Raw genomic sequence first — 12813 nt, 5'->3', positions numbered from 1 at the left:
CAGAGAGAGAGGGGGACACAGAATCCAAAGCAGGCTCCTGCCTTTGAGCTGTCAGCACAGAGCCCGATGCGGGGCTCGAACCCACAAACCGCGAGATCATGACCTGAGATGAAGTCAGCTACTTAACTAACCGAGCTACCCAGGCTCCCCCTCCTGCCCTTCTATTTATTATAATAATAATCATAATAATAATGGTTATGATTATTAATTTTCTAAGGACACTCAACATAAGATCTACTCTTTGGAGAATTTTACGTATACTATACAGTATAAAATTTCTTAATCTGAAACCTGTTTTTCATCTGGAAAGATTTTACTCTAAAGCAAATTACAGTTACTCATTAAATTAACAAAATCATGAAAATGCTTTAATTTTATCCCCTTTTTACTATGTTATTTGTTCTTTGGAACTCTGAGAAATTAGAGCTTTGGTTAGAGTAATTGGCTCCCACAGGTAGATAGTTACGCTTTGTCTGACCCCACATGGCAATGTGAGGTTACCTCATGACCTGGGCATCTGGGGTGTTCATTCTGGCACCGCCTGTGTGCAACAGCAAAGACCTCCTGTGTGAAACACAATGTGTGGCCATACATGACTTAGACGTAATGCCTTAGTGAATTGCATGCTGTTTCTTCCTCTGAGTACAGTGAATAGTTAACAGATCATGCTTCACTCTTAAAAAACTTTTTTTTTTTTTAAATAAAAATTTGCCTTACTCCTGTCATTAGAAAGCCTTCCCTCTGCCTTCTTCCACGTAGGTCATTTGACGGGGATGGTTGGCACTGCTTTGTACGTAAGCCCAGAGGTCCAAGGAAGCACCAGACCCACGTATAACCAGGTAAAGGGGAAGCCTTCTGGGGAAAAAGAAAGGTCTCAAGAGTAAGATAACAGTAAGAGCATCAAAAAAAAAATTTTTTTTTAACATTTATTCATTTTTTGAGAGACAGAGACAGTGTGAGAGGGGTGAGGGGGAGCAGAGAGAGAGAGGAAGGCACCGAATCCGAAGCAGGCTCCAGGCTCTGAGCTGTCAGCACAGACGGAAACGTGGGGCTTGAACTCATGAACCGTGAGATCATAACCTGAGCCATGGTCAGACGCTACCACTGAGCCACCCAGACACCCCATTAGTAAGAACATCAAGATCACAGTATTTGGGGTTTAGTTACCAGCTGAGATGTTCAGGAACATTCATTTCCTTGCTATGTGTCCACATGCCAATTGAGGTGACTATTCCACATAGCGCACGTGGTGTCCCCGAACAGTAACTGAAACTGGCTTTTGCTGCCAAGGACCTTACAGTCCATCTATCCAAAGAGGATTTGCACTAACCTGGTCCTAGGCTAGGCTCCAGGAACACAGGGAACAGTACAGTTGACTAATAAGACGGGTGTCGTATTCCAGCCCTTGGGGAGCTTATCCTTTGGGGATGAAATAGACAATAAACAAGTAAAAAATAAAGGAAAGAATCACAAATTGTAAAGAAAAGAAATGAACTCCAGTGACCAGAGTATAATAGGGAGCATCATCTTTAGATAAACTGACCATAGAAGGCTTCCCCAAGGGGATGGCTTTTAGGATAAGGGACAACCCACAAGAAGCTGGGAGCTGAGAGAAAGGGTAAGCAGAAGAAATAGCATGCATAAGGAGAGAACTGAGTGAGAGCTTGCTTGGAACGTTTGGGACAATCACAAAGATCGTCCGTGCGGCTGTAGCCTGGTGAGCTATGGGGGAGAGAGGCATGAAGTGAAGCTGGAAAGGAAGATGAGGGTCACATGATCCAGGGCCAGCTTAGCCACAATAGGAGTGTGCACCGGGAGCCAGTGAAGGGTCTGGAGCAAGAGAGTTCACTCCACCTGTTGCTGGAAGCTTTGCAGGAGTCAGGCGGGGTGGCTGCTAGCTGGAACTAGAGCGGGAGCAGTGAAGATGGGAACCGTGCTTCCTGTAAGACACTGCGGAGGGGAGTTGACAGGCTTCCTGACGGAGTGGATGTTGGGTCAGGAAAAGGAGGGTATGAGATGGTGCTCAGGTTTCTGCTGCAGCAGCTGGGGGAAAGCTAGCTGACTGAGATGGGGAAAGACAAAGGGGGAGACAGAAGGAAAATTCCATTTGGGGGGCAGCGTTGAGTTGGAAATGCCTGATGAGAGATCCAGTTAGAGATTTCCAGTAGGTTGTTGAAGACTCAGGACTTGAATTCAGAAGAAAGGTCAGACTCAGAAGTATACCTATGAGAGTCATCAGCCCAAGAGGGATTGAAAGCCATGGGACTGGATGGGGTGACTTAGGGAAAGAGTGTAGAGCTAAATCTCAAAAATAGACTAGGCCATTCACATCAGAGCATATTTTCAGGCTTGCAGTAAAACCCAGGTTTGGGTTTCCATTCTGACAGAGATCGCTGGGTAGTGACATAGAGCTAGGCCTCCAAATACCCAGCAGGGCCAGGGTGTGGGAGGTGCGCGCGCATGCGACATGGGCATGTGAGGGCACCTTTAACGTCACCTCTCTGAGTTCAGTTTGCGAGGTGTAATGAAATCCTTAAAGGGGCTCTATCCACCCTTTGGCCCAGCACCTCCCCCTTTTGAAAGCTATCCAGAGGAAACAACGACATCCAAAAAGATGGGTGTAAAAGGGGTTCATCACAGCATTATTTAGAACAGTGAAAAATAATGGTGTTTAAAAATAAATGGTTAAAGGGGCGCCTGGGTGGCTCAGTCGGTTAAGCGTCTGACTTCAGCTCAGGTCATGGTCTCACGGTCCGTGAGTTCAAGCTCCACGTCGGGCTCTGTGCTGACAGCTCAGAGCCTGGAGCCTGCTTCGGATTCTGTGTCTCCCTCTCTCTCTGCCCCTCTCCTGCTCATGCTCTGTCTCTCTCTGTCTCAAAAATAAATAAAAACATTAAAAAAAATAAAAAGAAATGGTTAAATAAATTCTGGGACTTCCATGTAATTGAATACTGTACGTCATTAATACCATGTTTTAAAAGCCTGTTCTAGAAAAATGCTATAACGTTGAAAAATATTCTCGCTATCTTAAGGGGATAAAAGTTACAAACCATAGTATGGTTGTAGTTTTATAGGGGGTGTGTGTATGTGTGTGGATGCGTTTAAAAACCAGCAGGCCTGTCTTAGACCAGTAGTAAATATCCTTGAGCAGTGGCATTAGGGGTGATTGCTGTTTTTCTTGGTGCTTTTCTGCATGTTCACCATTTTCTACAGACAGTGTGTAGGAAATGCCACAGCCAGTGTTTGTTTCTAAGACTTGGGACATCACTGGTAATAATTGGATTCTCCCCTACTAATCCTTGAGTCCAAATTCATGCAAGAGTTGCCCTTGAAAGTGGCTTCTGTGCCTGTGTGCAGTTTGCCACGTACAGTCCTCCCTCTCGGCAGGGTGCCCCTGCCGGCTGCCTCAGGCACATTGCCTTCCACACTGCATCCTCCTCTTGCCAGCTCCCTACCTGAGACTCTGTGCACTGACTTGCCCTTTTGCTTTTTTACTTGCGCCATTTTTCTATCCTCATTGGTATGGCTTTGCAATCAGTAGTTGACCTCTGCCATCAACTGCAGATTTTGGTCTGTGTTTCACTTTTGAGATGATGGGTAAGGAAGCAAAGCAAAGCAAATTCCTTGGACAGATTTCATTTGTCCTTGCTCTTTAGGGATCACTCTCAGTGGTCAGCCAGTGATTTTCTATGTCTGTGTATATCGCTAAACCAATTTCAGTGAATTTTCAAGGAAAGCATTGAGAAATCACAGCAAGTATTTTGTTTTTTTTTTTTAATATTTATTTATTTATTTATTTTTATAAGGAAAGATGTTTTTTTTTTTTTCAATTTTTTTTTAACGTTTATTTACTTTTGAGACAGAAAGAGACAGAGCATGAATGGGGGAGGGTCAGAGAGAGAGGGAGACACAGAATCTGAAACAGGCTCCAGGCTCTGAGCTGTCAGCACAGAGCCCGACGCGGGGCTCGAACTCACGGACCACGAGATCATGACCTGAGCCGAAGTCGGACGCTTAGCCGACTGAGCCACCCAGGCGCCCCCACAGCAAGTATTTTGTCTGCACTTTATACCTATAATTTTTTTAGAAAAAACCAACTTTTTTCTAGTGTGGCTTGTTTTTCCCTTAGTAAACCTTTTTCCAGCTAACAGTGCTCATCGTATAATTTCCTGGTAAATGACACGTTCATATCAAGGCTGTCTAAATACAGTTCTTTTTACTCCTTAGAAAGTGGATCTCTTCAGCCTGGGAATTATCTTCTTTGAGATGTCCTACCACCCCATGGTCACGGCCTCAGAAAGGATCTTTGTTCTCAACCAACTCAGAGATGTATGTATCAGATGTTTTAATGCCTCAACTTCCAGTAACCCAAATCTTAGCGTGGACATCAGAATTTAATGCAGGGTACCCTTCTGGTATTTATAACATGGAAGAGGCAGTTTCACTATAATCTATATTTCTAGTAAAAGGAAATCCACCTCTGCTTATACACTTCCAGTCATGAGAAACTTTCCCCAGTTTTGTTTGTTTTTGGAAATCCTACTTGGAGAGATTGCTAGGTCATAGTTACTTTTAAAAAATTATTCTTAGAGATTTACTCTTGGTTTTAAAACAAAAGAAGAATCAAAAAATTTTGCATGATATTGATGTAGTTGCAATGGTGGGAAATGAGTTATAAGGATAATGGAGATTTAGTTCTAGAAATGAAAGGTTCTAACCAAAAGGACATGGTAGTAATGCCTCAGGAATACCCCTATGGCCAGAAATTTAAAAGGGTCTGGGGAAGATAGCAGCCACTTGAATTTTTTTCCCCAGGGAAATTTCCCTTAGTGATTTTGGGATTAATCCTTGCCTCACCTATTGCCCAAACTAAAAGGGACCAGTGTTAACAGTGTGTGAGGCCCAGGATGCCCATTACAAAGAGCTTTAGGACAAAGTGGAGAGCATCAAGGTTTGGGTGAATGGGGGTGGCTTAGATTTGCATGTTTATGAGCAAAGCAAAGAGCCGCCTATTTTCCTGAGCTGAAATCCTATCCACCATGACTGAGAATATTCCTCTAGGTATTTTTGAAAACTAGAATTATTTTATTGCCAGTACAGCCTAGACCACGATGTTCACAAAGTATGGAAGTAAATAAAGTGATTACCATGTCCTTGCCTTGACTTGGAATGCTCTTCTAGGATTATTTCCTTGATGAAGTGCCTTTCTTTAGTCTAAAGTTCATGTTTGTTCCCTCATTTGAAGAATATCTAAGCTGTCAAGTTGATGCTATGATTGAAATCTTATTTACCAGAAAGGTGGGAGCTTTTCAGGAGATACGGGTTTTAAGTATTAATGTTTGGTTTTTGTTGTTGTTGTTGTTGTTGTTATTGTGTGTTGGTGCTTTGGTGTTTTTTTTTGTTTTGGGTTTTTGTTTTGTTTTGGGGTTTTTTTTTTTTCCTCTTTTCATCTGTGTGTTTTATGAAGCTACTTGGTCTTCCTCTGAAACCATTAGATTTTAAAATACTTTGTCCTCAGATGAGGTGCTTTCTATCATCTGGCTGTCATTTGGGTAAAATTTGTGTTAAAATAATATTTATGTGCTTGGAACTGTGGGCCTTGGGCTTCAAGAAGGTATCACTTCAGTCTTTCCTTGTTTTCATTTTTATACTCGATTTTCTTACGTCTGGTGATTAAATGCTTTTTCACTGCGGCAGTTTGCCAAGCACTTACTGGTTTGAATATAATATTCTTTTAGCCCATGTCGCCTAAGTTTCCAGAAGACTTCGATGATGGAGAGCATACAAAGCAGGTAATTCTCTGACACTTCCATTACTGTGTCTTCACCCTAGGATTTTAATTACTGTTTTTCTTCTTTTTCAATTAGTACTGTTCTGCCACTCATTCTCTCGTGCCCTGGGAACACCGTGGGGAAAAACATCAAAAGATGAAATGCTTTAAATGTTATTAGACTCGAAATACACCATAAAAATGCCAAGGACTGGCACAGAAAATTAACCAGCTACAGGGTTCTTTTGTGTGGTTCATTGTGCTTTTGAAATGCTGTTTGGAACCTTGGCTTAGCTGTTGGAAAAAAAGAGAAAGCTTTTAGATTTCATTATGTTAGAGAAAGCTTGGAACTTTTTAAGAAAAGAATACAGTTTAAAACTATAATTTCATTCAGTTTTGTAGTTAAAGTAGCTCAGATTGTAAAGGAGAAGACTCGACAGTCTGATGATGATAGTATTTTAAAGTAAAATAATTTATCCTCCATACTATAAACACCTGAGTATGTGTATATGTAACGCATGTCATGGCTTATTTGGCATCCAGCTAATGTGAATGAGTAATTATTGGTGAACCTGTGTATTGTGCTTCTGGTGTGCATTTCTTCTTAGTGTTTGGTGGTTTATCTTGGCGAAGCCTTCCTTGGTTGATAATCTGGCATATGGAAGTTTATCCTGACTTTTCTTTATTATCAAGGCAAAATCGCTTATTTAAATTATTAGTGTTGAGAACAGAAGCTTCGCTAGAACATGGCATTAGTTTGCAATTTCTTGCTTATTGGCTATGTATCTGATTGGACGAGTCACTTATCTAGATTTTGATTTTCCTCACCTGTCAAATAAAAGGATTAAGTGCCCTTTATTTATATTAACACTAACGTTCTGTAATTCGGTAGTATTAAACAGGACATTTATTTATGGCTGGAGGAACCCGTTCTGCCTCGTCTGTTCCATTAGCGAAGGACCATTAGAAAATACACTGCATTGTGTTTCTGCTGCTTTTGTTAGCTATTATCATTGATTTGAACGGAGTCGTTTCCTGTGTTTCTGGATGTCATAAATAAATGTTCATTTCATAGCCTTTCCCTATAACAAGTTCTTCTTAGTATTTCCACGTGTTGGCAGCTGTGGGGTCTGTTTTATTAAACTACAAACACAAGAGCAACTGTACCAACCATTTCTCTCAACGGTGATTGCTCACCTCCCAGAGGTATGTACTGGGTACCCGAAAGTATTTGTGTTTGGGCCAGATAAACGTGGTCCCCGAACCGCAGCCCGTGCTGCCCCCCACATCATAGCTGTTGCTTTTTATCTGAAAAGAAACAGCATAGAAAATGCATATGTACTGAATATGATACAATTGTTGCCACACAACAGAAATCGAGCATTGTAATAGGGTCTGTATTGCTAAATATGGAATTGCTTTTACCAGTTTAAATTAAAAAACTTTTTTAACGTTTATTTTTGAGAGAGAGAGAGAGCACGCGTGTGTATGTGCACACGAGTTGGTGAGGGACAGAGAGAGAAGGAGACAGACTCTGAAGCAGCTTCCAGGCTCTGAGCTGTCAGCACAGAGCCCGACACGGGGCTCAAACTCACAAGCCGTGAGATCATGACCTGAGCCGAAGTCAGACATGACCTGAGCCGAAGTCAGACGCTTAACCAACTGAGCCACCCCAGGCACCCTTTTACCAGTTTAATTTAACTTTTCATAAAAGTGGTGTCTTGTTCATTCCTTTCTTTTCATTTCTTTTCTTTTTTTTTTTTAATTCATCCTTTCTTTACATGTGTTTTTCTTTCAGCCTAAGACAGCAGTAGGAGTTAGGAGGGCCGCAGAGAGAGAATATATTAAGAATCTGTAACTAAAAAATGCTTAATAAGATTCATCTAAAAATTGACATTTTTCTGATCTCACATATTCCTCTCTTTATAAGTCCTTAGTGTAAACAGGAGAATTAAGGACTCATGAAGGAACCTTTCAAGGTTCAGGGTGTTCTCACATAGTTCCCTGCTTAATGACGTAGTGGCTTTGAGGTCATAATAAATGAGTAACATAAATCAAGAGAATTCCAGGGAATGACCTTAATACAGATAACATAAATGGAGAGGAAAAAATTAGAACAAGATGTAAGGATTCCAGCAGCTACTCTGCATTATAATTTTTACTAAAATTAGGCATCTAGGGGGGCGCCTGGGTGGCTCAGTCGGTTGGGCGGCCGACTTCAGCTCAGGTCACGATCTCGCGGTCCGTGAGTTCGAGCCCCGCGTCGGGCTCTGGGCTGATGGCTCAGAGCCTGGAGCCTGCTTCCGATTCTGTGTCTCCCTCTCTCTCTGCCCCTCCCCCGTTCATGCTCTGTCTCTCTCTGTCTCAAAAATAAATAAAACATTAAAAAAAAATTTAAAAAAAAAAAAAAATTAGGCATCTAGGGATAATTATTTTCTCTTCCTACACCTGTTTTGATAAAGTATTTTGTGTGTTTATAAGGCCTCAGTTCTGCTTCTGTGTTGTTGAGTTGAGGATCTTCTGGTTGTTCATAACAATAAAATGTAAAAAGGGGCTCTGCCTTTTAAGAAACACTTCTATTATACTATCTCACAACTCTGTGGCCAGAATGAAGCGCAGGGCGAGAAATGACAGCTTGAGTGATTTCAGAGCTACCAATTACAATGCACCAACTCAGTGCAAGAAGTGTGGTGTCTTTTCTTTGACCTGAATCAACCACCAGCTTGTCAGAATTCCAGAGCATCTTCTGTTGCATCCGGTCACCAGCGTGCCTGACTTTCGTTACAGAAATCTGTCATCTCCTGGCTGTTGAACCATGATCCCGCCAAGCGGCCCACGGCCACAGAACTGCTCAAGAGTGAGCTGCTGCCCCCACCCCAGATGGAGGAGTCGGAGCTGCACGAAGTTCTGCACCACACCCTGGCCAACGTGGATGGCAAGGCCTACCGCACCATGATGGCCCAGATCTTCTCCCAGCGCATCTCCCCCGCCATCGATTACACCTACGACAGCAACATGCTGAAGGTGGGCTTGAGCTCAGCTTCCAAAAGAGAGCTCAGCTTGGCTCACAGACGGGGCAAGTCAGTTCCTTAGTTTTCATGGATTCCTTTAATGCCTCCAGCGTATGTTCTTATTCTGAGGTCCGTATGTGCAAAATAGGCACATATGTATCATTCTGGGAAGAGCCATGCTTTTTTTTTTTTTTTTTTCTTTTTAAATGTTTATTTTTTGAGAGAGACAGAGACACAGTATGAGCAGGGGAGGGGCAGAGAGACAGAGACAGAATCTGAAGCAGGCTCCAGGCTCTGAGCGGTCAGCACAAGCCCGACGCAGGGCTCGAACTCATGAACCGTGAGATCATGACTTGAGCCAAAGTGGGACGCTTAACCACCTGAGCCACCCAGGCGCCCCTGGGAAGAGCCATACTTTTAATTGCTTAACTCTAAGGAGTTCCTGACCCATGCCCTTCTCCATCCACCTAAGAGATTAAGCAGCAGTGCTTTTAGAGACTGAGCCCGGGCGCAGCTGCCCAGAGCTGAAAGCATCTAACCTGTTCACATCCATATGGGGTCAGTTGCTCCCAATGCTGGCTGCACCTGAAGGTATATCTGAGAGGCCCTTGGGCATTTCTGACACTTGGGCCCTATATCCGATCTAGTGACTTGGAATTTCTAGGTGTGAGGCACTCCAAGTGTCTCCTCTTAAAATCACCCCGGGTGGTTTCTGAAACATTGCCAGGTTTGGCAACCTTCAACTTTTTCACTTTTCCCTCTCCTCCCCTCCCCGCCCATTCCATTTTAAACAAAAACAGTCTGGAACAATATAGCAAAATGTTAAAATTTGAAAAAGTTGCATGGATGAATAACATATTTGTTATTTTCTTTGTATGTTTCTGTATGCTTGAAAGAATGATGTAATTTTAGAAGAGTAGTAAAGTAGTGGTAAGGTTTGTGGAAGATTAGTGTACTTATCAAGGGCCAAACCAGTTTTTGCTGGCTGGCAATATGAGAAAGATACTTACAGGATTATAGGTGAGTTGTTTATTTTTGTCATTTTTCTTGTTGGTTCTTTCTAAATTTTCTCTAGCAAAATGGTGTTACTTGTGTACTAAGAAACAAGTGAAAAAGCTCTTTATAAAATAGATAAACGCCGGGTAGCTTTCAAGGGGGCCACCATGGATTACCTTGGTATGTGGGAGGGGGTCTGATGCTATCAGATGTCTGATTGCTCTGTGACAGTTGCATCCCCAAGAATCCTTGAGGAGAACGTGTTGTGTGATCAGCTGTATCTGAAAGGCATATTTCAACATGGTTAAGAATCTGGACGGGGCGCCTGGGTGGCTCAGTCGGTTAAGCGGCTGACTTCGGCTCAGGTCATGATCTCGCGGTCCGTGAGTTCGAGCCCCGCGTCAGGCTCTGTGCTGACAGCTCAGAGCCTGGAGCCTGTTTCAGATTCTGTGTCTCCCTCTCTCTGACCCTCCCCCGTTCATGCTCTGTCTCTTTCTGTCTCAAAAATAAATAAACGTTAAAAAAAAAAATTTTTTTTTTAAAAACAAGAATCTGGCCTTTGAGCTGTTGGTGGCCTTCTTCAAGGTGGCCCCCCTGAGCATGCTCAAAAAGGGACTCATTGTTGACATCCCTTTTGTGGTCCTAGGGATAAGCAATGTGGTATTTATTGCAAGCTACACATAACCATTTTAAGAGAACTTTTTAATTTGACTTTTGATGATGTGTTAATTGGTCATATTTTAGGGCACCTTCTCAATCCGTACAGCCAAGATACAGCAACATGTGTGTGACACCATCATCCGCATCTTTAAAAGACATGGTATGTCCTTTTTTAAAAAAAATCCTAGGCCTTCTCAAAAGGTGTTCTGTTGCATCATTAGAAAGTACTGTTAATTTTTTTAAAAAAAAGTACTGTTCACAGATTTGGGTGCAGCCATATTTTACCTTTAAATTCGGTTACAGGCACTTGACATCATGTGACATTTAGGCTTATTTTTAACACTCAACTTATTGAGAGGAGAAGATCTGAATATTTATGATTTGAATATTTAGGCTTGCTACTAAAATACAGTTGGTTCGTGGAGTCAGAAATAAGATGACGTAAAAAAAAAAAAAAAGGGAAAGAAGGAAGACTACGTTAAACTTAATAGACGAGCTGTCCGTTAGTGGGGTTAGAGAACCAGAGAGAGCCTGGTGATGGTTTCAGCAGCCAATAGCAGATACTTACCTGTCAGGTTGGTGTTCGTTTTTAGTTGCCCCCCCAGGAAGAATGAGAACATGATGATCAGTTATTTTTTCTGACTTGGTGTAGGAGCTGTCCAGCTGTGTACCCCACTCCTGCTTCCCCAAAATAGGCAAATATATGAGCACAACGAAGCCGCCTTATTCATGGACCACAGCGGGATGCTGGTGATGCTTCCTTTCGACCTGCGGGTGAGGCTGGGAACGCCCTGGGACAGGCCAGCTATCATGTCTGGTCACGGGTGGCATCTGTGTGACAGGTTGACCCTTGCCTGTCATGTTTTCCCCTAGGCTTCCATTCTAAATGTCCCCTTTAAGAAACACATTCTTGAGGGAGTTATTGCGGTGAGAGCATTACTGGAATTTAGTATACGCTTGACCTTGTGTACATCCACCTTGCTTATGGAGCAAGTACTTCTGATCCTAGGATTGCCACATCTGCATTTCAGTGTTGAGCTCTGCCGAGTGACCATAGCAGGTGGACCTGGCCAAGTCAGACAAATCAATGCATTTTTTTTCTTTACCTCCTAACTAGATCTTCCCTAACTTCCTAACGTGTTAATGTCGAGAACAATGAAATTCTTCTAATTTCAAGGGCGTCTGATAATGAGGTGTGCTGAATTTCGCTCATGCTTGCTTTCTCCCGATCCCTCGGGGTTCCCTTTGACAGCAGTGACTGGTTATGCACTCCTCTCGTGCTGGTTGCTGACAAGCCATCTGCAGCACTGAACATGCCTAAGGCAGACAAGGGTGTGATTCCCCTCATGCACAGAAAGCACTGACAAGTAGGGAGATGAGCAAAAGCTGTAACCAGTCAGTTCTCAGAAGAGAAATTGCGCTGGGCTAATAAACTTCGGAAAAGATGGTCAGCCTCTTTTAAAGTTTATTTTATTGGGGTGCCTGGGTGACTCAGTCGGTTAAGCTCCGACTTCGGCTCGGGTCATGATCTCATTCATGGCTCGTGAGTTTGAGCCCTGTGTCGGGCTTTGTGCTGACAGCTTGGGGCCTGCTTTGGATTCTGTGTCTCTGTCACTCTCTGTACCCTGTGCACCCACCCCCTCCCCAGCTTGTGCTCTGTCTCTCTCTCTCAAAAATGAACACTAAAAATTTTTTTTAAAAATTTATTTTATTTATTTTGAGAGAGCTGGGGAGGGGCAGAGAAAGGGAGAGAGAGAACCCCAAGCAGGTTCTGCGCTGTTAGCATGGAACCCTATGTGGGGCTTGAACTCAGAGACAGTGAGATCATGACCTGAGGCAAAATCAAGAGTTGGATGCTTCACCCACTGAGCCACCCAGCACCCCTACAGTGCAGATTTTTAAACCTGAGCTCCCTTTCTGTAAGCTAATACTCAGTCCTCCCAAATAAAAAGTGAGTACCTTTGAGAATTTGATCCGTAGTTAATGGTACTGGGTCAGATCTCTTGGGACAGTCAGACAATGATTTTATAAGTTGTGGTTATTATTAGCAGGTGGTTAAGAACTTCTAGAAGATCATGGAAAAATCAGGGAATTTATCATAAGAGATTAGACCCATTTTGACTGCATTATCATACATGATACTTTAAAAAATTCAGCCAGAGGCGCCTGGGTGGCTTAATCAGTTGAGAGTCCAACTCTTGATTTTAGCTCAAGTCATGATCCCAGGGTCATGGGATCCAGCCGTGTATGGGGCTCCCCACGGAGCATAGAACCTGCTTAAGATTCTCTCTCTCCCTGTCTTTCCCCCTCCCTCCCTCCCCCCCTCCCTCTCTCCCTCTGTCTCCCCCCCTCAGCTCCTCTGCCCCTCTTGTCCTT

At 43.0% G+C, this 12813-nt stretch overlaps 1 protein-coding gene across 4 annotated transcripts in view; it reads left to right on the top strand.

Annotated features, from left to right (window-relative positions):
- Positions 1-12813, top strand: part of EIF2AK4 (eukaryotic translation initiation factor 2 alpha kinase 4) — a 98484-nt gene that overhangs the window by 53670 nt on the left and 32001 nt on the right. For all 4 annotated transcript variants that reach the window (XR_006203648.1, XM_042942440.1, XM_042942441.1 and 1 more), the window contains exons 18-23: positions 760-839; positions 4228-4329; positions 5739-5792; positions 8558-8794; positions 10522-10597; positions 11090-11211. Coding sequence is in view for 3 of the 4 variants with exons in the window: in XM_042942440.1 (XP_042798374.1) it covers positions 760-839; positions 4228-4329; positions 5739-5792; positions 8558-8794; positions 10522-10597; positions 11090-11211 (671 nt within the window). In the remaining variant the exon portion in view is untranslated. The remainder of the gene's footprint in view (positions 1-759; positions 840-4227; positions 4330-5738; positions 5793-8557; positions 8795-10521; positions 10598-11089; positions 11212-12813) is intronic.

This window comes from Panthera leo, chromosome B3, assembly GCF_018350215.1.
Source record: "Panthera leo isolate Ple1 chromosome B3, P.leo_Ple1_pat1.1, whole genome shotgun sequence".
Classification (NCBI taxonomy): domain Eukaryota; kingdom Metazoa; phylum Chordata; class Mammalia; order Carnivora; family Felidae; genus Panthera; species Panthera leo.
This window is presented reverse-complemented; position numbering and strand designations above follow the sequence as displayed.